This window comes from Netta rufina (assembly GCF_964035555.1).
Source record: "Netta rufina genome assembly, chromosome: 1".
In the NCBI taxonomy this organism is placed as follows: domain Eukaryota; kingdom Metazoa; phylum Chordata; class Aves; order Anseriformes; family Anatidae; genus Netta; species Netta rufina.
Window position 1 is genome coordinate 142,644,630 of NC_140123.1, and position 27,118 is coordinate 142,671,747.

General features: G+C 37.3%; 1 protein-coding gene across 8 annotated transcripts in view; it reads right to left on the bottom strand.

The window, feature by feature from the left end:
- ERC1 (ELKS/RAB6-interacting/CAST family member 1) overlaps nucleotides 1-27,118 on the bottom strand; it is a 302,116-nt gene that overhangs the window by 29,527 nt on the left and 245,471 nt on the right. For all 8 annotated transcript variants that reach the window (XM_084302886.1, XM_084302887.1, XM_084302892.1 and 5 more), the window contains one exon: nucleotides 6,043-6,144. In XM_084302886.1, the coding sequence (XP_084159012.1) occupies nucleotides 6,043-6,144 (102 nt within the window). The remainder of the gene's footprint in view (nucleotides 1-6,042; nucleotides 6,145-27,118) is intronic.

Genomic DNA, 27,118 nt, shown 5'->3' on the forward strand with positions numbered 1-27,118 from the left:
GAAGATCATCTAGTCCAAACCCCCTGCTGAGCAGGATCACCTAGAGCACATTGCGCAGGGTGGCATCCAGGCTGGTTTTGAGTATCTCCAGATAAGGAGACTCCACAACCTCTCTGGGCAACCTGTTCCAGTGCTATCACTCTCACAGTAAAGAATTGCCCTCTCATATTCAGCTGGAACCTCCTGTACTTCAGTTTGTGCCCATTGCCTCTCGTCCTGTTGCTGGGCACAACTGAAAAGAGACCAGCTCCATCCTCTTGACACATTCCTCTCAGATATTTATACACATTGGTGAGGTCTCCCTTCAGTCTTCTCTTTTCCAGGCTGAACAGGCCCAGTTCTCTCAGCCTGTCCTTGTACAACAGGTGCTTCAGTCCTCTAACCATCTTAGTAGCCCTCCTCTGGACTTGCTCCAGTAGTTCCATGTCCCTCTTCTACTGAGGAGCCCATTAAACGTATTGATGACTTTTTTTTTTTTTTTTTCCCCAGTTCTTAAGTTTGGATGACTCTTGTCTACAGGGAAACCTTAAGCAAAGCCAATTACAAAATTAAAAATATAGCCTTTGCTATGCAATACATACGTAATCTGTTGATGTCACCATTATAATTTGCATTTTTTGAAAAGAAATCTATAAAATTTACTTGAGTTGACTGTTTTTCAGTTCTCAAAAACAATTTAAATATTTTCCTGTTCTGTCACCCTCCTCTTTCCACCACAGACATTAACTCTGAAATCTTAAAAAGATGTGTTAAATTATGCTAATGTCTTCAGGAGTCAACTCACAGTACTTATTGTTTCTGTGTTAAAATTTGTGAAACTCAAGTGTTGGAAAAACATCACAAAAAGAGGTCTTTTGTCTTGCAAAGTTTTTTTTTTTTTTTTTTTTTTTTTTCTTACAGTAATAGTAATGTTCTAATATTTTCATCATCTTGAAAAAGAAAATTTTATGTGCTCTAGTTTAATGCTAGCTCTTTGGCTATTACGCTGTTACTTTAATAAGCATGAAATTAATTTTCAGATTTTGTTCCTGGAATTCAAGCACAGCAAAGCCAAATGTTTTGCTCCTTAGCAGGCATATCCGTGACTTCAGATTTTTTTGGCAATCATTATTAGAAAACGCTTCCACAGAATGAGTTCCAAAATTGTATGGTGATGGCATCTCTTAGGTTCCAACTTCTACTGCAAGCCAGAGCCATGGAATATGGGAAGACGAATGCTATATAACGGCATGCACGCTCAAAAACACAGACATAGTATGTATAAATTATAAACTGGAATAAATGTCTCAGTTCTCAAAGTTTCACTTTTGCTCTTTCTGTATTCTTACTCTTAGCACTTTTAACTTATCCTTGCTTTTCCACGTGTCCTTCATTCTGATTGCCTTTCACTCTTCTGACAGCTTTTATGGTATCCTATACCCACAACAGCCATCCAACAAAATCAGTTCTTCTTTTTGATGTGCAGAATTAACACAAGCAGATTTCTGAACCATGCTCACACTTTCTCACATAGTAGATAGCATGGCTGTACTTAGCAAGAAAGCTAGATGAGTAGAGCAGCTTGAGAAATTTATGTATGGAAGCTCTGCTGCTTCTTTCCCAAATATAGCATATGCACGGCACATGTTTACAAGAATATATGCATGCATACATACATATCGTTAATATGTATTTGATATCATAAAGTTTAAATCCCTTTTAATTTTGATAAAAGTAATAACTGATTAAGCCATTGGCCAGACCATTTTAGTATTTGAGAAAGACAAAGGGGTACCCTCATGAGAAAGCACATTCGAATATGCTTGGATATAGAGAAGCATAGAGCTCCATCTGGGGAATAAAAGGAGTCATGAGAAATTCAGACAGAAAGGAAATGAGAGAATCTGTCCTACAGAAAAAGGCTGGTATTTACACTGAACTGTAAATTACCATTCTATGAAACTACAGGTAGGGCGCATATGTTTAGAAGTAATACTGCATTTCAGTGGAACTGTATCTGATAGTGCTGTCATTTTTAGCATTAACATTTTCAGTCAATTCCAGAATTTAGAAGGGAAAAGGCCTTTTGTAATATATATATATAAATAATGTAGTTTGTTACTGTACATATTTTGGTGAATTCCATTATCTTCAGTATTGACCAGAGAAGATTGCATCTTCAGACCTAAAGGAATCTTGCAAAAATAAAATTATCTCCAAGTCTTACAGTATTAGGCACTATTTGAAAGTCATTGTAACATATACATTCCATTTAACACATGCAGATTTAAGTACTTCATGGCTTAAAATCTTCTCTTTACAAAGGGAAGGAGGAGTTTTTCTCTGAATGTACGTGGAATATCATGATAAAAACATGTACTTTGTTAGGAATAACAGGCTTGGGAGGCATCAATCGGCTTTAAGCTTTTCTCTGTTGATGTATGCAAGACAGACTTGAGACTGACGTGTTTCTCAGATGGGATGCCTGTTAGCTGAGGATGCTGGGTGCCTCATTATTTTCACTAGGATATTCTGTAACACGCTTTCCTTGCTCTGCTGTCATAATGAGGAAGCTAAGGAAAATGCCTCAAGTACAAAGCAAAAGCATATAACATATTTAATTGGTATGAGGAGCACCTACTAATTCAGTAAACTAAGAAGTCATTCTCTTAGCACAGGTACATTCATAGATGAATCAGTAGATGGGAGAAAAAAAGAGAAAGATCTTTCTATCAGTGTTTGTTATATAATCTTCATTTTTGCTCTGGAATGAAAATCAGAATAATCCCTACCTTGATTGCAAGTGTCTTCTTTCTTTTCATCGTTTTCTTACCTGATCATTCCTGTTTAATTGCCATGCTTCAGCAAAACTTTACAAGCATTCTCTCTAAAACCTTTAGCATCATATACTAACATGTAACCATTACAAGAGCAGTGATTCAAAAAGAACGCAAAATCAACAATGAGTCTAAATTAATGAAGCATAGTTTTTTTCACTAAGAGATTTTCTCACTTCAAACCCCAAGGCATGAAATTCAAGTTTGACAATGCCACAGTTGGATTAAATTTTCAGATGGTTGACTTGAAAAGACATATCTGATCTATAGTCAGACAGACATATAACCCTGCAGTTAATTGAGCAAGTGTGAAGAGATGAGAGTAACTTGCTCTTTCTTTCTTTTTTCTTTTTATTTTTCACAAATCTGTTTTAAAGTAATAATTTCCACAGAGTTTTTCAGAAGAATTTTCTTACAAATAATTGATATGGAAAAATCAAATTCTGAGAAAAGCTACAAAGAAACTCATGTGGAATATTTTTTCTTAAGGATACATGAAAAAGTTCCATATAATTTTTTAAACTAATATCATCACTTCTCAATCCTTTAAAATACTTTAAGTAGTTAAATAAATTTATTTTGCTTTAAAATTGATACTACAAGGCTTAAATTAATTCTATGCACTGTAGCCTTATAATCCATATTTGATCTTTGCAGCTCTGAATCTCAAGGCTCCTGGACAGGAAAGCATGTTTTCTTCTTTGCTAGAAAATGTCTCTGTCCTGTGCACTGCCTTCTGTTCCGGAAATGTGTGTTGTTTTTTTTTGCAGAGACAATTTGACAGCAGAAAAGATAAAAGTATAGGGGCAGATATAGGGAAACAAAACGCAGTTTAAATGACAAAGAGCTACCAATTTCTTCCCCATTTTTTTTTGAAAGAATGGAAGATATGGGAGGAAGAGAGGAAGCTTAAGGGGATGTTACTCTTTACCTTCAAATTTACAGACGATTTATATTCTGAGTCAGTATCAAGAATCATCTGTTCTGAGCTGATAAATATTTGTGAGTATTTAGGTCAGCCTGCATGGCAGCAATCTCAGCAGCAGATCTCAACATGCTTAAAACCTTTAGGAGGAACATTATCTGCAGGAGGAACATTATCTCTGAGCAAATTTTTTACCAACCAGAATCGAGAAAGCATACATAGATTTGGCTACAGTGCAAACTACTTTGAAAAAGAATCTTACTGAAAACATTTCCTCCGTGAAGTTAATGATAAATTATGAGAGACATTTCCTGTTCTCTCATATGTACTAAGAGTTTGCTTTGCATATAAACTCAATTACATGCCCGGGAAAGTTTTCCCCACAACATCATGAAACAATGACATGATTATTAGAAGAAGAAAATCGCAAATGACAAATAAACACACAAGAAACACCCACATGCAGAGACTATGCAAGCAAGGGAGAAGGGGTACGCCCCGGTTTCACAATGCACGCAGCAGCAAGATGGCAGAGTGACTGTTGGAAACTTTTCTAATGGCAAGAGAAGTTGATTCTCACCGTTCTGAACAAAATGGCTGAGCTAAGAGCATCTGACTGGTTATGCCCAAATACCCTCCTCCTCATCCTAGTGGTGCAGAGGTGACATTGGGAGAAAAGCCCCAGAGCAGCGTGGGAATGAAATAAAGAGTTGGTTAGTATTTAAAGCACATATGTAAGTACAAATAGTAGTAAAAAGTGTGGTCTTAATTCCTTACACAATATTCAAAGTTACACTTTGAGGTACACCTTGCTTTGCTTTCTTGTAGGCTTTGCTAACTTTTAAAATGCCCCTATGCAAAAGGGAAAGTACAGTTGGACCCTCCTCCTGCCCTCTCCTTCCAGCTGCCCTGTCTTTGAGGCCTTTGCAAGAACTTCCTTAAATATTTAATCTTTTCATTTAATCTGTCAATGCTACACTGCCTTCACTTGCAAGCATGTACTACAGTTACACCGTGGAAATGGCTTCATTTCACTCCACACTTGCAATTCAGAAACAACAGATATTCTAATATTTCATCTAAAACACAGTTAGGAAAGCAATTTAATTTGTAGCCTTAACAATTGCAACTTTCCTGAAGGAGCTAAAACCAACATTTTCCAAAAACATTTCAGGAAAGTTAAAGATGCTCAATTTGTAGTTCTTTCTTTATCATTTAGAGGAGGGTATTACAAGATGCAGAAGGAAGTTGCTTTGAAAAAGAGAATTTTTCTGCTTTCCTTTGCATCCCTTACTATTTTCTGATACAGACATAAAGAGAAATATTAATTATTTGTGTTGTTTTTTTTTTTCAAGGTGAATATATATATATATATATATATATATATATATATATATATATATATATATATATATATATACCACCCCTCCATTTTCCTCATAACTCAGTACCTTACTCAATTTCTGTATTTCACAAGGTTGGTGCTTAAAGGTCTAGAATGAGATGCCTTCCCTCAGTTCTCAACAATTTCTAGCTCAGCCAGAGGGCAAAGAGGAGTGCCAAACATTCCTTCATTTTGTCAAGGCAGTGATTAATGATCGCTAATATTTTAATTAAATTGGAATGGATGAGATTACAACATGGGATATGCAATTACGTTGGCATTCTCTGTGCTACCCAAGGGATAGATAATCTTTCTGATAGTTATCAAACACACGGCTGTGCTTCGTAAATGACACAAGAGGCTCCTCACTGCCTTGGAGATGGTAAATTGATTTTCCTTCAGTTCATGGCCCATTGAGTTTGTGAGGGAGTAGTCTGTGCTCATTTGGCACAGAGGCCAGGATTTCCTCATGGGAAATGAAGGGAACTGCTCATATGCAATGCATAGATCAGAAAGCTGATCCTGGAGCATGATTTCCTGCTACTGAAGACAAGAAACAGTCCTGGACACTCCACACATTCAAGCAGCAAACCCGAGTTATTAGATCTGAATATGCTACACAGGACTCCAGTCTTGCATTTTAAGACAGTAGCATTTCTTTCTTCTCTTTCATTGTCTGCCCCCTCTTCTCCACCCACTTAATAACAGCTTGGTACCAGGAACTGTTTGTTCACATTTTGGGAGTTTTCAAGGAAGCCGGCACAACAGCAACATCAGTTTCTGCTTTATAACTGCACTGTGGAATGCTATTTTTGTTCCAAGATACTGCAAGCATGTTGGGGAAAATTACATATAACTCAAAATAATCAGCCACCATAGTAAAATTACTTGACAAGAGAAAAAGAGAGACACTTTACCTGGTCTGGGGAGGGCTTGTGGTTGGTTTGGTTGGAATGGGATGAGGATTTGAGGTGGTCATCCTCATAGTTGTCAGCCATCAGCTTCATACGGTTCTGAGTCTATGCAAGAAACAGAAGAATTTCAGCCTAACGTGGTCATAGAGACTAAAGGGACCATAAGCTACTTAGGCTATCCTGTATATCCAAAATCCATACGTGTAAAAAAAAAATTCAGATATACACACAAAACATTAGTAGGTATTACTATACGAATAGGAAACACATTCAAACTAGTTTACTGCGAGGCAAAGTTAGTTTTGCAATTAACTGGCTCATCTGACCTTCACCTAATAAAACTGGCGCTGTAGATATGTGTACAAAGAAACCAATTACTTGTTAAAGAATCTTGGGATTAAGATTGAAACACCAGCTTGGAGAAAAAAAAACAATTAAAACATCAGTTGGATGTACTTAAGTAATTTAAAAAAAGAAGTCGGCTTAAAAAAAAGGTAAACAAGGTGATAATAGTAGGAAAGTTGAATATTGACTATTTACTGAAAAAAACATTTAATCTAAATATGCAAAACCATTTTCAGTTAATATACCAGACAGTACAAAAATCCTGAGATTACTCAGAAAAATCTGAACAATAAAAAAAACTTTCCTGTGAGGAAGTTAGGAAGTTAATAAATTAGTCTTTGGGAAGAAGAGGTGATGTAATAAAGATGTATAAAATTACAAACTGCATACAGTCAAGCAAAGAATTAACAAAATTTGAAATGAGTTTCTTTACTTTTCTTAGATTTTTTCAACTTCACAGGAAATGTCAAGATTCAGAAGATATACATATATATTAATCACAAAATATAAAATACATATGGAATTATTGACTACAATATATATGGAAGATACATTTTGTATGAGTTTAAACACAAATGAAAATTCAAGGGGCACTTCCACCTTGCACAAGGACAACTGACTGAGTACAAGGTTCTCCTGTTCTCCTTATTTCTAGGCAATATATTGTTTAAAAAAAAAAAAAACAAACAGGTAAAATAAATTGAATACTACCTTAACATTACCACTCTAGTTAAGCAATTTCAATGAACATGAGAATACACTACCTAGCTTTGTCTGCAAAGGAAAAAGTCAGCGACATGAAGCCCTGTTAGTATACAACTATCCTGAAAGGAGGTCCCCAGGTACCTACAAACACACACACATTGCTTACAAGGATCATTCAGACAGAAATAACGCTCTGCAAGTAGATTTCAAAAGACAGCCGGATCTTGGGTCTTGCAATATGAACTGCTGCCTTCGTGTCAGCTGCTTCAGTTGAGGTTGTCTGGCTGCCACTGTCACTGGGCTCTCACATCTGGAGCAGACCCCAAATGGAAAGATGGCATTTCACAGTTTATAATGTAGATGAAGCCCCACTTTGAGCTTTGTAAAATTCCTGTATTACAAAAAGCCAAAAAGGCTAGCCAGACCTGTGTTAGATATGATACATAGTAAATTATGTATAGCTAGACATATTAAAATCATCAAAGATTTACTAAAATTAAATGTCTTAAATGAAAGCTCAAAGCTCACTGTAAAATGCCAGTTGTTGATTCAATCTCTTCATAACTGAATGAATTTCTCATGGAAAAGTATAATTTTAATGAGCCTCAAAGCTAGAGAACGTAGATTCTAATTGACTGCATTCAGATCATTATAAAGAAGGTCCAGGGCTTGAATCTGGATTTGATTTTATTTTGGATTAATTTAACAAAAACTAATAACAAACTGAGCTTAAGCAATAAGCAATTTAATCACACGAAATCTTTATATTGTTTGCTCTGTTTTGTCAAACAAGTTTTGAATTCCAAGTCTGACTCATCATTCATAAATCATTACTTGAAGTGTTCTACATTAATACAACCAGTTTACTGTCAAGGTATATTCCCTATATTTATTATTTTATTACATTTAAGACTGGATATTTAATAAATTCTTCTCTGCAAGGAGACCTAATGATTTTAAATGATTTTGCCTTTCTTTGGAATTTTTTCATTTTGATAATAACTTTCCACATGACTTTCAATGTGTATGTGAACGGATCTGTTAAGAAGCAGAAGTTTACCGGAAGACTGGTACAAAACATTAACTTTTGTGACAAAAGAAAATAGCTACTCCCAGACAGAGGCAGCATGCTTTATGCTTTTGCATGTAAAAAAACCTGTCTTAGTGCCAACATAGGAATGAAAGAATATACAGATCTAATCATCTGAAGCACAACATCGCTCACAGAAAATTCTGAAGCGGAATTTAAGAGGTTGCATACCCCTGACATTTAACTTCAAGTAGAATATCCTACTGTTAATACTTAGCAGAAAGCATGACATGAGGCTGAGAGAATTGGACAGGTTTAGCCTGAGAAAGAGGAGGCTTCCTCAATTATTTTGATAGGAGGAAAGCTACATTCTTCCTGGAGGGGACAGGACAAGAGACAGTGTATACAAATTAGAAAACAGAAGGTTCTAGTTAGAGATCAGGAAAACCCTTTTCATAACAAGGATTATCCAGCACTAGAACAGGCATCTCCATCCTTGCAGATTCTCAAAACTCAACCGGACAAGGTCTTGAGCAGTCTGCTCTGATCAGACATGCTTTGAGCAGGTGGTTGGACTAGACGGTATGCAAAAGTCCATTGCAATCTAAATTATGCTGTAATTCTTAGTATTTGGACTTTTCAAATAATTTTATAGTTATCAAGGCTGGAGTTTTCAAAAGTGGAAAAAGCTCAGTTCCAAAATACTTCCTCTTTCCACAAATATTTAGCTGCTTAGCTCCATTACAGCCCTTTGAATATTTAAACCAGACCAATGTTTCCAACACCCCAATGACAAACCTACAGAATCAGTTCACCTAGAAGGAAGTTTTCTATGTTGCTCCTTTAATCCAACTTGAGCTTCTACTGTTTCTGCTGTTATTCTAAGAGAGCATGTGTCTGATACAAATATCTTGGCAAGAAAACAACAAATTCAGCACTGTGATTTCTCCACAGGAACTAATTGACACATATATATCCTTGGAATGAGGCAAAAATTCAGAAATGGAAGAAAAAAAGTTTATTTCCTGGTGTATACTACAAGTTATTTTCCAGCATTAAAGTTCTAAGCAGTGTTGCAGACATATTTCTAATATAACGTAACAATTTTCTAATTCTCTCTATGTCAAACATGGAAATAAAATGCTTCTGCTTTAGACTTGAATGCTAACTGAAGAACTTCTAATTGGGAGATTTCAAAATAACTGGAAATACATGAACTGAATTTTCTCCTATTGCTTCTCTCTAGAAAAAAAAAAAAAATGTTCACAAGGATGGAAATTTCTAGAGTACTGGCATATGGCTGTTGTAATGATTTAAAAACAAACCATTTACTTTACTGTGGGGAACCACTCCAACATCCTGCAGTCCTAAACTGCGTGTCATTGTGCTATTATACAATCCTCTCCCACCTTATGAGGTTATGGCTCAGATCCTAGGGCAAACATTTCTACATCACTGTAAAAAATGTGAACAACAAAGTGGTTTAACCACTGTGTCCTGTGAGAAAATAAATGAGCAATGCAGACAAATCAGTTGTGTCAGGAGAACGTTTGTCTAAAACCTACAGAGCTTGTAATCAGAACTAGTGATGATAAGAACTGGATGCCAGATCCAAATTTTGCTTAAAACGTATCATTTGCCACTATAGGTACCTTCTTCATGCATGTGAAGATGAAACACTAGACTGAAAAAAAGAGACAAAACCCCACAAAACTCAGTAGGTTTCTTGATTTTTTCCAGAAGGTTTCTTTCTGTTTCGACAGAGTGGATTTCCTAAACTTATTCTTTCCCCTCCAGTCACAAAACAAACAAACAAAAAGAAAAAAGCACCAAAACCCCAAACAACAACAAACACACACAACACACACACACACACACACGAAACACTCCCCGTCAGAGCCTTAGAAATCACTCTTCAGTCTCCCAGTAATCACTGCACAAAAGAACAGTCCCACAACCCTTTAGACTAGCGTCAATCCTCAAAATTACTGAAGAACCAATGTGCAATTTCAGGCTCCTAACTGAAAGCCAGATAGTTTGCCATAAGAGATCTGCGGGCCACATACAGTGAACTGCAGGTCTAGGGCATAACATATGACAAAAGCTTTCTCTAATTATATACGACTATGCTGAAAACAATCAGATCATGCCTGCCACCCCCTCACACTTTTTTTTTTTTTTTTTCCCAGAACTTCTGCTGTCCTTTTATCACCTCTCTGATACACATATCCTTAATGCGCTTCCTGCTTCTAGTCATAATTAACCTCAGCCCTTGTCCTATTCCTTGCTATAACAGGTGGTTATTTTAAAAGAAAAAGCACCTGAGAAAAAATGAGATAAACTTGTTTTTAATAGTAAATGTGAATGCTCAGCATTAGCACTGCTTTTAAACATGCTCTTTTCTTCTGTTGTTTCGTGGTTCTGCACTACACACTTATTGTTAACTGTATATTCCCCATACTTTTTCTGGTTATCATACAGTTTGTTTCTGCCTGTGCATTATATTCAATAAATGTTTGGGTAAACAAGGAAATTACCATGGAGTAGAGCAGTTCTAATGCAGCCAACACCTGAAAGCTTTCATTCCAAACAGCACTTGTATAAGATTTTAGCTGCCAAAACTGTAGCCATGGTGAATTTTGTTTAAGTATCATTATGTTCCTACTTCATGGATGTACTGCTTCCAGGCAAACTCACCTGCAGGTTCCTAAGAGTAAGCTATTTTATGTTCATTGCAGGCTACACCAGTAGCATGTTTGTGCACCTGTGTCCTGAAGACCAAATTAATAGATTTTATCACAGCTAAATTACTATAAGAGAAAAAAATAGACCTCAAGCTGATCCACAATGTAGGAAAGTCAGATACATATCCTGCTGGTAAAACCTAGAGGAGTGCTGCCCAGGACTGACAAGCTCTCTATAGTGGAATTCCACACATAAATTTGAAAACTACAATTTTATTTTCAGACATCGTTTATATTTTAGAGAATAGTTTTATTTGAAAGCTTGTACTACATTGTACATTGCAATGAGAATACAAAGCTTTCTTAAGCATTTCAGTGGGATAGCTAGTGTTCTGGTAACCACGACACTGGCAAGTTTTTGAAACCAAATTTTATTTGAAGGAACAGCATACTTCTGTATCTCTGGACAAGACCTCTAATAAACATCAGATACTAGCTCATAAGCTATGCATTCCCTATATTAATTTAGGCAGCTTCATACTCACATTGCATTAACTTACTCAAAGAGTTCTTGTCAAATCTCCTTCTCCACCATGGGACACTGTGGAAACCATGACATCAGTGACTGCTTCCTCATTTTTTGTAAAATACTTGAGTAATGCAATTCTGGCTTTGCTAACCAGTCTAAACAAGCTTTATTAATCCTTTAATGTGGAGCTTAAAAAAGCCCCACATTAAGTAAACATTAATATAATGACTGTACTTGTGACAAATGGATATGCGGTAGAGAGAGAATGTCAGTGAGTTAAAGGAGTCATCCCATTTCTTTCATAGAATCATGATTCAGCTCTCAGAGCTGGATGTTTCACTGAGAGCAAACACACAGAACTGCAACAGTCTGAAAACTTTTTCTCTATTAATAATGTAGCAATATATATATATTTTTCTAGGTCATTAGCCAAATCCAGTAACTGAAAATCATGCTCCTGCAAAGACTTTCAGATAGTCCTTTTTTCCTTTCTGAGAACACGCACTGAGACATACTTTCTGCAAATACCCAACCATCTCCCTGCTGGAATCTGGCTGCCAGAAACAATGAGAACAAACCCTCTTCACCTCTCATTACAACGTGATGCTGTGCATAACGACCTTGGGCATAATATCCACCTTGAGCATGGGGTCTCTGAGAGACTGCATCAAGTGTTTTATTGAATGTGCCCTTTACATTCATAATATTTAATGGTCCAGGAGACATTTTTCAGGTCTGTGAAGATATGGTACATGCTGAATTGTCATTTTTATTTATAATGTTTAAAAGACACGTCATTAATAAGGTTTGTTTTTCCTTTTGGCTATGTTTCATATTTGCAACTGAAATTGCAGTATTAGCAGCAAACAAACACAATGTTCATCTGAATGCAAATGAAAAACCTTTTCATTACTGAAATTCTGTACATCCCGGAATCTATGTTTTAGCGATGGCGACAAAGAGCAAGTGCTCCATGCAGCTGACAGGAGTTTTTCAAATCCCACAGGATTTAACACAGATTCTACCTGAGATAAAGGCTTCTCCATCAACTATTGGCAATGTTACAGCAATGTTACATTATAAAGTGAATGACTTTATCAGCTCAGTTAATTTCTCTATTTAGTTATTTCATTTTTCTGTTCATCTCCCCACCTGCCATAATTACAGAGAAACTTCGTTCTGGAGAATTCATATTCAACTTCATATTCACACTTTGAACTAAACTAATGGAGATCATTTGTATAGGAAGTCCTCTCTGAGGCTTGACATATGCAGATATATGTGGACGGATTTAAAAAACAATCTTTGAACTGAAACCTTCCTTGAACAGGAATGTGTCTCTTGGAGCTTTAATAGTTCCCTAGGAGATGAACAAATAACCAGCTACAGGTTTGCCTGCTGACAAAGTTCACTGAAGCCTATTGCTCTGGATCCTCTCTGGTATTGAGAAAACCAGTGGTACAACTGACAACACAAATCAGACCTTGTGCTTAGGATGCATTATTGTGTTATATCCACACGAGCATTATTCCATCTGTTCTTTTAGCCCTCTTGTACTCTCTTTAAGAGACACATCAAGCTGTGTTTAGGTCTGACTAAACAGTGGTAATATAACTGCTTCTCTTGTATTTCACAGAATCACACAGAATCACAGAATTTCTAGGTTGGAAGAGACCTCAAGATCATTGAGTCCAACCTCTACCTAACACTAAAGTCCTCCACTAAACCATATCCCTAGGCTCTACATCTAAACGTCTTTTCAAGACTTCCAGGGATGGTGACTCCACCACTTCCCTGGGCAGCCTGTTCCAATGCCTAACAACCCTTTTGGTAAAGAAGTTCTTCCTAACAACCAACCTAAAACTCCCCTGGCACAACTTAAGCCCATTCCCCCTCGTCCTGTCACCAGGCACATGGGAGAACAGACCAACCCCCACCTCGCTACAGCCTCCTTTAAGGTACCTGTAGAGAGCAATAAGGTCACCCCTGAGCCTCCTTTTCTCCAGGCTTTGTTTCACAAGGCCTGGAATCTACCAGACACAGATTTAAAAGATAAAAAAACTAGAAGAATAAAATAATAATAATAAAAAAACCCTTCTCATCTCAAGGCTAACTACTCAGGAGTAAAACGTATTTTTGTTCTTTGGCATCTTTTCATTACATATAAGGGTCTTTGGCACAAAGATCAGTAAGGTATGTTTTGCTATGCCTTAAAGACATGTCAACAAGGACTGAAGTCTAAGACCATTTACCATCATATTGTAAACCTAATTTATACAGACTAGGTGACTTTAAAGCAGGATCTAAAGGCCAAATGCCATCCTGTGACAATATCCCCAAAGAATACTGGATCCCTCATCCTACACAGCCCCCCAAAATTATTTATTGAAATTGATCTGAAGACAGCAAGCAAACCAAATGAACTGCTGTTTTAATTCTTAGGACAAAATCAGAGAACTGGTTCTATATATCTTCCAGCAGTGAGCATATACAACCTCTACTTTCTAGGTTTAAAGTAAGCAGGTATTTTTTACGAGCCTGCCCCATGGTGCTGTCTATCAGGGCAAGTCTGATCTCAGCTCCATGCCAGAGCAGAAAAGAAGGTCCTTACTGTGCCTTTCCTGCCAGAGAAAGTATGAGCTGTTGCCTCTGCTGCCACATGCCCTGAAAGCAAAAATCGACTCATTTATTTAGATCAGCTTAACATCAACTGGTTGTTGCTAAATCACGCTGCTACATCCATTCTTCATCTATTGTGTAGTCCTCATTACCTCTTTCATCAGTTAAGAACTGATTTCTTTTGCAGACAGCATGGCTACTCTTGAAGAGCATAGGAGTCCACTTTATTACTCATTTTATGCTAGCTAATGAAATCTGCGTGCTTTGGATTTGTATTCTACGTCTTCTAAGCATGGCCTTCAGCCCTATAATAATCTCTTTCTCCAGTCCTCCTCCCCCATGGTGTCTCCAGGCAAGAGTCAACTGGGACCAGTGTGAAAGTATGTATGTTCTGAATGCCCAGGCATATGCATATGCTATAGCCAAACAAAATACATCACGGCGCAGTTCTTCTTGCCTTTCCCTGTGTGGGAGCACTTCTTTAGACTTTTTTCTCTTCTACCCAGCTGTGGATGTTAATTAATTTCCTGTAAGTTTCACGATCTTTGAGACTTCTTTCCTTCCATCAAATTTGGTTGGAATGGTCGATAAATTCAAAAGCTACTTGGTGGGGACTACAGATTGGATAAACAAATGGATAGTGCTGTCATTTAAACTCTGATTTGCAGGACATTAAGATAAAAGCTGGTCCAAGCTAGTATGTTTTGCTCAAGTTGTAATAGTTTGTATGTACTCTCCATGTTCTGTAGTTTTCTGATGCTACTCTCCATGCCTTTTCTTTAAGACTCTGGGAGGCCAAATTGCTACGAATTCTCAAATGAAGAGCAGTGAGACTCATGTTTAGCTCATGTGTCTCCTGAATGTTTAATGTATACAGTTTATTCAGTCTCTTTAACTTACTTTGATGCACACCACTAAAGACAACTGACTTCAAGAAAAAAATGAAACGCTACTTCTATAGTAATGTGAAAGGAAATACCGTTCTTTGTCATGGTCCTCATTACTCAAACTGCTGAGAACTCCTGATTGTACTTCTCCTGCTCATTTCCCCCCCCCTCATAGTGTGTTTGTGGGCCCAAGCTAAAAATCCCATTTTACATTTTATCATCTGTGAGAAAAATAAGGTGAAGCACAATTTGCTTATACATAGAGCATAAACATTTCTAACAACTGTTGGTGATACATGTAATTTACAAAGGAAAAAAATCAAAAATAGTCTCATTATGCTAATTAATTCCAAGATATAAAAAAAGTGATTACTTTAAACTTGAGCAATTTAAGTAACAAGGTTAAGCACCAGAGATAGGTTTGTCTTACAAAATCTATAAATATCTGAAGGCAAAAACTACATAGTATCGCACAGAACAAATATTTCTATTGAAAACTAAGAAAGTTTTTGTTTGTTTGTTTGTTTTGTTTTGTTTTACATAGATAATGGGGCTTTCTGTTTTATTATAACTTGAAATTTCTCCTTCCCTTTTCACTTCAGCTTATCTCCACACCCTGGTCATTTTATTCTCTTCTATATAACTTCATCCCTCTTTCCTTCATTATTTTTTCTATTTGGCTCTCCTTTCCAAAGGAAACCCGCTTGCTTATGCTCAACACAGCTGCCTGTATTACTCCAAATGACTTACTCACTCTGCTTCTGTGTCATAGTCTTTCAACTAGTTTCATTCAGAATCTTTCTCAGTGCAGCGGTACTTATGAAAACTGATTGGCAAAGTCCCACCTAGGACTTTATATGGAAGATGCATCCTACTGTAAAATCTTAAAACCTAAGTCATTATCACCTGCTTTGACAAAATCATTTGTAGGCCATCTGCTCAAGTACTTATACCTTTCCTAGCTGATATAATTTGAGTTTTCAAATCTTTGTCTGTTGTGGCTGTGTTTTTACAGTAAATATAGTAAAAGTATTCTTTTTTCCAGGTGTTTTTACTTTTTGAAGGTATATACTAGTGTTTTAACCACAGCTCTTTTAGCCTTACATATTTTCACCGTTATTTGACTCACCACTTCAATTGCATTTGCCTGCAGCTTCAAAGAGTTGTTAATAGCAAACCCCCTCTATGCATGCTGTTCTTGGCAAAAAAATAGTTATGTACAGATACAAATTCCTAGATTCTAAAGCGATGTGAGCTGCTCAGTATCATCTCAACACAGACTGTCTGTAACAGCCCAGAACCTAGCTCTGGGTGTATACATGAATGTGTCTGTGTCTACATGATATAAACAGTGTTGATAGCAACATTTATGGAAAAAAAATAATTTACAAACCTTTAAGACCATTTTGCATGTTCTGAAATTAATTTAAAAAGCTGTTGTGTATGAAAGATAGAAGAAGAAAAACAATGCTATTATTTTTTTGGCCTCACTTTCATCTTTCAATCTAGGCAAAATTCCCCATATCATGGAGGGAAGAGTTGAAAGGGCATTTCCTCTGACAGCCAACAGGGCTTTGCTGCCCTGATCTAAATTAATGCTAAGAATTTTCTTTGTATGGCCAATTATTAGGGCTGACATCCACGTAGAACAGCCCTGTCTCATAAGATTCATACAAACACACAGACATTACATTCCTGTCTGTCCGCACCATCTGTGCGTGTGGTCTGCAGACACAGAATTCCTGTCCATCTACACTGTCCCTGTGTTTGGTCCACAGAGGCAGAATTCCTGCCCAAGCACATAGCAGCACATGTGTAATACAAGGTTGCACAGATGATTCCTGTCCATCTGCCCTGCTATTGCATGCACTATAGAAGCAAGGGGAATCACAATAAATTAAAACTTTTTTTCTTTTTTCCCCTGCAGAGGTTGGTTTTTAAGTCTGCATCAATGCTTAATTAATAGTACTAGCTGGAAAACCTGAGAAACAATCAGATTTTCTACTGCATTTGTGCCAAAATTATTCTTATTAAGGAAAAATAAATTCATGGCACAAATATGCCAGTTTGGTCAGATAAGTTTCTCTAAGGTGTATGCATTTCATACATTATTCCTGCCACTGCCTTCTCTATTTCTAACCTGTTGTCTTTCTCTGGTTTATATGATATTATGCCATGAGACAGCAGTAGAGGCTCACCCCCTGGGCACCATAAAGCACACTGTAAAGCTTAGAAAAATCTTAGAAAATTCCATCTCTCCTACAGAACCAGCAGAAGGAAAAGGTCTGTGGAACAAGATGAAAAACTAGGCAGATCATACCTTTGCTGTTTCTTCCTTAATGATCATTTTAGTGCAAAGTCATTAAACTTAGAGAGGTGATGGGAAAGCAGATATGAGAAGAGAAAGAGAAATCTTTTCATCATCTGATAGCAATGAAAAGGATAGAGATGCATAATGAGGAACTACTCTTAGCTTGTTCTCCCTGGTATCCCCCAGTCTGTGGATCCTTCTTTTTCCAGTCTGGGAGCACCCACTGATACCTTGCCTGTCTCTTTGTGAGATACAGAAGAGATACAAAATGAAAATTTGTGCGTATAAATATTTTCCTGACAAAGAGAAGAAAAACATAGAACAAGAAGGTACAGTACTTATTACTTCCACAGAGCAAATAAACCCATGCAGTCTTCCAAGTTTAAACAACTTATGTATGCATGTTTTCTTAAGGATCTCTATATTGGTTTCACTATTCTTTTTTTTCCCAACAACATTAATGTCAGCAGTTGGCAGCAGTTTGGGTTACGGGCTGAAACAAAGGAGGTGAGGCCAAGGTTTTATCTAATAGTGTTTTGGAGATGGAGGGCACACTGGCGTGGTGTCAGAAATTACAGTTAAGTTTCAGCTTAATGTGAAACAAGTGGGAAGATTCATTTCTTAAACCATTAAAAGGATCAAGTATGGTGTAACAGTGAAACCGAGTGTTTAAAAAATTAAAGTTCTCTCCTTAGGAAAAATTCCGCTGTAAAAACAAGAGATGCCCAGGTTGTTCAAATCCTATGAAGAACTTGGTAAGGGTCAGCTGTGAGAGCTCCATTTATTTTTTGTTTATTCAACTACAGGAAATATTTGTATTCACTCTAGGAAAGACAGGAATCGGTGGTAAACAGAAAGGGAACAAAAGACTGAGTTCTGTGATTGTAAAGTTGTGATCAAAGAAAGAGAACAATACCCCTAATAAAGCAGCCATCCCTTAACCAGGGCTGTATTGAAGATAAAAGACCATTACTTCCCCCAGGCACCAGTACCAATACTTAAGATCAGACTTAATATTCATTTGAAGACAAAAGCATTATGGAAGTTGGGAGACTAATATTCACTTATTGATAACCTAAAATTGTGTGACATGTTACTGCAAAGGCAAACTTACTCATATATGAAACTGAATGTGCTTTAGTACCTCACTGATCTTATCTCCGTATGATAAATGTGTGATTTCACCATGTAAATTCAGATAGTAATTTTCTGTTATCTGAGTTTGAGACTTATTTGCCTTTACGCACACAATCTTTAAAAGCACTTCTTGGTACTGAAAAGACTCAAACCTTTGGTACCATGTTTTAAGGCAAAGAAAGGGCAGGACAGAAGCCATTCGTTTACTTTGTGTTCAATAAAAGTCCACTCAGAGACAGCAGAACACAAATGCCCTAACACAATCTGTCAAAATCACTACCTCGTATTTGACAGCATTGTCCACAGACATGCATTCACGGGAGGAACGGGAAGCGGGATTTCCATCAGTATCAACTTTCTCATCCTTATCTTTCAGAGTTGGCAGCTGTTAACAGAATCCTCACAGCTTCCCAAGTCAGAAAGGAGCAAAAAAATCTCCATCCTCTCCTTACACACATTTATAAATGTCAAGTGGAAAAAACATGATACCTAGGGAAAAAATGCATGCCTTTTCTTTGGTCATGAATATTTTTTCATCTCAGAGAGCAGGGCATAGAGAACATACTGTACATATCAAGGAATAAGAGTCATGGATTTACTTAGCACCAAAACCTGAATAAAGTTTTTTTTTTTTTTTTTTTTTTTTTTTGTTTTGTTTTTTAAGACTTTGATTCTTCAGAACATAATAGCATGAATTTAACAGAACTGAGGGGAGTCTGCAGCCATCAGCACCCGTCCATTTGCAGATTCTATCATAAGTAACTGATACCTAATTTCATAACTCTGTGACTGGTTTTGATAAACCTGATATGCTATTCTACCAATTTAGTATGCAAATTAGTGAAGGGTTAGAATCAAGAAACTAGATCTAATTGCCAGCATATATCTCAGTTTTCCAACTGCAATATGAAACTTCTATTTTATTCTGCACTATCTGTGCACTAGCCCAAGATACAGTGTACTGGACTAGGTTCAATTGGATTGATTCAGAAAGGGGAATTATTTTCAGAATTTCATGGAGCTTAATACAGTATATGATGAAAAACCTGTAGACAGAGATATTGCAGGGCATAAGCTGAAAAACATCCAAGACCGCTGTTCATCAACAGCTCACTATTTACTGAAGCTGAAGTACATTCTGTAGAGTTAAGACTTAATTTTGATTTAATTTGATGATGGGGATTACAATTCTCTATTGCCGGCTATGTATTTTTCCTTTTGCAAGCAAAAAACTCACTGATTTATTATGTCATTCCACAGCTAAAACCCCAAATATGCAACATATACTATCTTATAGATCATTATTTTTCATTGCATATTTCTAGGCGCACAATTCTTTCCACCATTCTTCCTTCAAGTAAAGAACACAATTACTTGCATATTAATTTGTACAACTGCTAATCTGCAATCTACTTGAAATCTTCTACATCTTTTGTTTATCTCTAGAAGACAAACAGTCAACACAGATCTCTGACTTTCACATTCTCCTTAAATTTTTTTGGAACACATGTTGCATTATCTATCACCTCACCAGTTACAGTTCTTATATGAATTAAAACCAGTACTAAAGCTGGTAAAACGGTTTTGGCTTTCTGCCTCTACCTTTCTACCAACTATCAATATGTGAATTTGATATCAGCTGTTCAATGGCATCTTTCACAATTAATAGATTCAGAACCCCTTGGTAAGGAATATCCTCTGGAAACTCAATGCAAGGCTGCTCTTCAAAGTCATTTTTGATTATTTTTCAATTCTTTAAAAACATTTGAAGAAGTGGGGACTTCCATCACTTTTCCTGCAGCCTGATCCTTAATCATTTAATGCTACAGACAGAAAGTTGCTAATTTTTTCCTTTCAGCTTACCTCCTCACAGTTTGTAAACTAATTATGTTTTACCTTACTTAGTAATGATTAAGACAAGTTTCCAGAATACAATTTTACAATACTCTGCTAGAAAAAAACTGTAAAAATGAACTAAATTTTGTAAAAACATGTTATGCGAGCTGTGCCTGTAGCAAAGATTCTGAAACTCTAAACTGACAGAAAGGCATCAGCAAACCCACTGAAATGGGTTTCAGACAGTTGAAAGGCGAATTGCTATTTATTTAAGAGAGAACACTGAAGTGACACGTTCACTAGACTTTTCATCCAAACAGAAGTAACCACAAGTAAAGTCTTGCTTTACAGCATAAGTATGAAACTGTTCAATGTGTTGTGTCTTCCCTGTGGAATAATACCAGTAAATGTAGGAACAGATAATCATAACGTACCAAGTTGGCACATTTTGACTGGAGATGAAGTTAACAAGACATGTGTCTTCTAGACAATTGCTGATGCCAGGTAAAACAGCTTAAACTAATGAGAATTGTTATTATAGAAAAAGACACATCAAATCAATTAAATATTAAGGATGATCACATGCTCATCTTGGAAAATCACTGTATTTTTACTGCATTACAAGTCATTCTAAATTTTCCTTTGTTAGAACTGAAATTTTAGCGTTAAATCCCTTTTTATTCACACACAATATATTCCTGGGTTTGTTTTTATCAGGATGAGATCTGATCTCATCCTCTTTGTCATCAAAACTTCAGAGTTCAGTAAACAATGTGTCTAAATGACAAGACTTAAATGTAATCATAAACTCTCTGTTTTTCCGGTCAGCGTTCAAACATCATCAATCCAAATACCGAAACTGTGATGCCAAACCAGCTCAGCCACAAGAACCAGTTGTTGGAAAGTCTCAAATATTTTATCCCTGAGGCACATCCTGCCACTGGACAGCAAACAGGAAGTCATTGTGTATGGACCCTTCCCAACTACCGCACAAGCTGTAACAGTCAAGCAAAAGAAGATGCACCCATAATTTTATTCCTTGAATTAAGGACTATTGGCAATCTTGAGCGCTTCTAAACTGCTGGTTCTAAGCTTTTGTATCTATCTCATGAATTCCTCAGCTAACAGAAAGACTGTCAGAAACTGAGGGTAACTGCTTTCAACATAAAATTTACAGCACAGAAGTCTTACAAAAATTAATAAACACATGATCTGTTCCAATATCTTCTCTTTATTTAACCACAAAAAAAGGCCTATCTGATTAGTGGTTTGTGCCACGATAACTACAGAAAATCACCATGTAGTACAATTCCAATGTGAAATGACAATGACTATATCTATATTGCACCAATGTCCAGAAATAGTATTCACAGACTAAGGAATTACTATTTTTAGGTCCCAAACTAGATTTCCTAGTACAGTCTTCTGGAGCCACTGAGCTCATCCATTGTTCTTAACTCATTATTACAACTCACAAGCCAGTTCTCCCCTGTGTGGGCTTAACAAGTATAACTGATGACAAGAACCATCAGGCTGGTTGTCACTTCATGGAGAAGGCACATAAATGGGATGTAGGGTCTCTCAACTGCTAACCTAGATTTGTTCAGCAATCCTGATTTTCTAGCCAGGGACAACGATGCTTCAATAACTTAGGATGGGACTTTTTAATCCTTGAATGAGAGAGACTGTAAATGTGGCAGTGGATGCTGTCAACAATTATCCTATTAATGTATATTAATTTGTGCAAAGTTTTACTGAATTAAAAAGCTGTAAAACCATAATATGAAAATCTTAACACATTCAATAAAATGGAGGAATATTTCTAATAGACTGAAAGAGTTTATTTTTGAAAACTGAGATCAAACTTGGGAAAAATATCAGTCCATAGAGTATTTCTGTAATGTTACAAATGTCTGGAAATAATGGTAGCAAGCGCTGCTTTGTCATCTGAGTTCCAAAGCAATTTTATAAACCTCAGTCTTTCAGTGAGGAAATGAACCTCAGCCTCCAAGCAAACCTACAGAGCCACCATTGCAATGCCCTAAAAACTGCTGACTGAAGTCCTAGTCAAGGCACAAGCAGAAAACAGGCATGGCTGTTTACAGCAGGGCCAACAGGCAGTTTATTTCTCTGGCACCATGAGGCCAGCTACAGCAAGGAACTTGCTTGAACATACATCATTATTTAGTAATACAAGAGGTAGAGGGTAAAGGTAAAAGGAGGAAGGAGAGGGGAATGAGTGTATATGTAATACCACAGGAAGATGAAATGCTGCCACAGAAGACTGCTGACACTGCACTGAATGCTGTTACTGTGGTAACTGATGATTAAAAATGATGGGAAAAAAGTCTGGAACACATGGTAAGGAGAAGGTAGTTTCTTTATGTTGTACTTCAAGGCTGTGTTCAAGGGCATGATAGAGCCTCGCTTTCTGTGCCTGCTCGGCTGTTGTCAGGTTGCTCAGGTCTGTTCCTGGCAGAAGTCCCTGCTTGACAGAAACAATTACCGAGGAGCAATGACTGGCAAAGCAAGCAGTGCCGTGATTGATAATCTGGGTGGATTACAGGCCTTCGACAAAAGCCATGATGCTTAACTTTGACAGCTGGCAATGTTTGATGAGAGCCAATTAGTGGATATACATCACTTCAGCCAGAAGTCTCTTCTGTTTCTAGTCCAATAGCTTCCTGAATAGGAAGTGCACAGAATGCTTTCCCTCACTTCTGTCTGCTCACATATATGCCAGCTACACCATCATAACTGCTAAAACCATACTATAAAAACTACATATTTTGGCATCTCTGTATATTAAAGACAGTAGATTCAAATTTTGTAAAGTTGTGTTTGACTCTTTAGATTGAGGTGGTAGAAGACCATGAAAAAAGTCACTTTACCATGACTCTACATGCCTTAGACTGTGTAATTGAAGCTGTAACTGCACCATTAAGGTAATACTTCCACTACAAGTGGCAATATTTCACAAAATGCTTCACTACTTAAAAATTTTCTAGCAAAGTATCTGTCCTTTGCTGTTTCAAGCAGGTTAACACAACACTTGGAGAATATTAGCATTCAAAGAATACCTTCTGTTTTGCCCAATACTTGCAGGAACTTTTGATGTGAAAGTTCCCTTCAAACCCTTCTGCCTGTTCTTAGCTTTCTTATCGCATAGGTTTTATTTCCCCATTTTTTCATCTATTTCCACTCTTGTTAGTGCAAGCATGCAGATACTGTGGCAAAAAGATCAATAACGGAAGATGAATCCAAGTTCCCTGATCTCATCACTTATTTCAGACATTTAATTTTACCTTGTTTTCTTGGCTACGAAGAAGCCACCACTACCACACTCAAAATAACTTAAATACATCTTCCTCTATACTTCCTAAGTCCCCTTCTGACAGTGTCATGATTTGAGAGGTACCTCCACTCATTAAACTAGGTGAGCAATATGGCACCACCAAGAACTCTCAGATGCTCTTGGAGAACAATGGCAGTTCTGTCACAGAAACAGCTACATTTAGCAGTTATCTTCTGGGATTGTATCCATATCACCTAAAGATGAAGTTCTTTTGCTGCTAGGATAATCTGACATGGTTTCAAATCAGTGCAGCTAAGGCAAAGCAAAGACTAACTGCATAACTTGCAGAATCTGTATTATTTCATCAGCAGGGTGGTAATAAAAACCTACAGAAGTGTGGTAGTTCTGACACAACTCCATGGCAGTGAGAGAAAAAAAGCTTGCCTGTCAGCTGCCTCTGACCCATTTTACATTCTCCTGTTACAAAGAGAAATCACGCTAACCAGTGGAACTTCACTTTGGAAAAGTTCACAGCAGAGAAGTGTCAAGTGTCAGTGTGCTGGGTTTCCAGGGAAACAAGCAACAGTGGAAAACGAGTATTTTCAGGGGGGAGAAGCTATTCTGGAATCTAAAATTCTTTCCTTTTCCTCATGATCCCACGAACCACATTTACTTGAGAAACGAATCTTTACAGTACCTTGGCCTCATAAGGAAAGTCAGCCAAAATCTTTGCAGGAAAGAAGCACAAAGTAGTACAGAAAAAAACATCTTTGGGACTTGAAAGTCTAGATTAAATATGTATTAAATATTGCGTAAATGCTGAATATTACTAGTCACGACCAAATAATTTCTCTCAGTTTATGGGAATGGTAAGTAAAGCCCCTCAATTCATGTTGGCCTCCAGAGGAAGGAGTGATTATGATAAGGAGACAGAAGCAGAACGGAACAACACATATCAAAGATTCCTCTGAATGGCAAGCAGACTTAGCACATAACCCATACTTACAATAGCACGAGGTTTCTTATCTCCCTTTGCTAAGATAGAAATGAACTTTTTCACAAAGTTGAGAGTAACTAAACAACAAGAGTGTATATGGGTAAAACAGGAAAGGTGAGGTGCCAGATGAAATGGAAGCACTGAGGGATAAAAAGTAGACATTACTGATGTAGATTAGAACGAAAAAGAAGCCAAAGACAATGGTTTATCTTCCACTCTGACAAAAGTGAAAGCTATCAAAAGTAAAGCCAAGAAGATCAGAATGCTCATGCCTTTTCTCTGTCTATATTCTCTAAAGACTGTACTCAGTTGACTAACAAAATTAATTTCAATACCCAGATAATATCATTTTAGGTCAGAAAAGAACAAACAGGATGGTACTCAGAAAAATCAGATGTCTTCAAATTTACTAATCCTGATAAACTCTTTCCTACTATAGTATAATCTACTATAATGAAAGCTATTAATGGTTATTTTTGGGAACCTGTGGGGAATGGTGGGGTTTTGGAAGACTCTGTTAAGGTCTCTGACACTGTCTCACATGACACACTCACTAACAACTTCAGGCTAAGGAAAAGCCTCATTTTGAGTTTTGTCCAATTTTGGATACCACACTTGGAGAAAGAAATAGACAAATTAAATGAAATCTGAGAAAGCACAACAGGAGGGATCAGGTATCTAGAAAACAAGACATGAAAACTGGAAGAACTGAGACTGCCCGATTTAAAGAAAAACACAAGAGGAGATACCATCAATAAACCAAAAGGGCTGCTAAAAACAGCCATGAAACAAGTCTTTTTTATTATTATTTTATTATTATTATTATTATTTATTTATTATTATTTCTTTCTTTCTATGCTCATACCAGATAGAAAAAAAAAAAAAAAAAGTAGTAATGTGCTTAAATTGCAGTAAGGAAAATTACAGATGCACAATGACATTATAATGATAAAGACAGATGAGCCATAGAAAAGATTTCTCAAGATTGAAAGTCTCCACTAAGAGTATTTAAGAACAGATTACTGGCATAATTGGTTCTGTTTTAAGGTGAGATGAATTTTCTATGATTAAAATATAAAAGTGTGGGCACTAAACTGTTTAGGAAATTATACTCCAAAGTACTTATCAACTGTTCACTAACAAAATGGATGAATAAATCAAGTGTGTTACATGAAACTCTGTCCTGAGCCCAGTACTATTCAGTATTTTTTCATTAACAACCTGTGTGATAGAAGAAACTATGTTTATGAAATATGAAGGAAGAAGCTTAGGTGAGTGATTTTGCAAGCATGCTAAAGTACAGAACCAAAACTCAAAATGTTCTTAAAAGGCTATGGAACTCATTGCAGGCAGAAGGGATACTCAATAGAGGTGTTTCCCTATCCTCTCTCCACCCAGCTGAAAGCACTAAAGGCCAATGAGGCAGATGTCCTGGTGGGCATCTGTCATAAAGTGCCTAACCAGGCCAAAGAGGCAGATGAAATATTCTACAAACAGCTGAGAGAAGTCTTGCAATTGCTAGCGCTTGTTCTCGTGGGGGATTTCAACTTACCAGATGTCTGCTGGAAATACAACACAGCAGAGTCTAGGAGGTTTCTATAGCACATGGAAGATAACTTCCTGACACAGCTGGTGAGTGAGCCAAATACGGATGGTGCCCCGCTGGACCTCTTGCTCATTAGTAGAGAGGAACTTGTGGATGATGTGAAGGTTGAAGGCCAACTTAGGCACAGTGATCGTGAATTAACTGAGTTTTTGATTCTTGGAAAAGTAAGGAGGGGCAAAACTGCCACCCTGGACTTCTGGAGGGCAGACTTTAGCCTGTTAAGTAGACTGGTTGCCAGAGTCCCTTGGGAGGCAGTCCTGAAGGGCAGAGGTATCCAGGAAAGGTGGACCCTCTCAAGAAAGAAATCCTGAAGACACAGGAGCAGGCCATTCCTACATGCTGAAGAATGAGCCAGTGTGGAAGAAGACTGGCCTGGCTGAACAAAGAGCTGTGGCTAGAGCTCAGGAAGAAAAAGAGGGTTTATGACCTTGGGAAGAAGGGGCAGGCCACACAGGAGGACTACAAAAATGTCATGAGGCTGTGCAGGGACAAAATTAGAAGGGCCAAAGCCCAAATTGAACTCAATCTGGCTACTGCTGTTAAAGACAATTAAAAAAATGTTTTTACAAACACGTAAACAAGAAATGGAGGACTAAGGAGAATCTCCATCCTTTATTGGATGTGGGGGGAAACACATTGACAAGAGATGAGGAAAAGGCTGAGGCACTTAATGACTTTTTTGCCTCAGTCTTTAGCATCAAGATCAGTTGTTCTCCAAGAACTCTGTCCTCTGAGATGGCAGGTAGGGATAGGGAGCAGAATGATGCCCTCATAATCAAAGAAGAAATGTTTAGTGACTTGCTACTCCACTTAGATGTACAAAAGTTTATGGAGCCAAATGGAAGGGGTACTGAGACAGCTGGCAGAACTGCTCACCAAGCTGCTTTCCACCATTTATCAGCAGTTCTGGCTATCATGGGAGGTCCCAGTCAACTGGTGGCTAGCAAATGTGATGCCCATCTGCAAGAAGGGCCAGAAGGAGGATCCCAGAAACGACAGGCCTGCCAGTCTGACCTTGATGCTGGGGAAGCTCATGGAGCAGATTATCTTGAACACGATCACACAACACTTACAGGACCACCAGGTGATCAGGCCCAG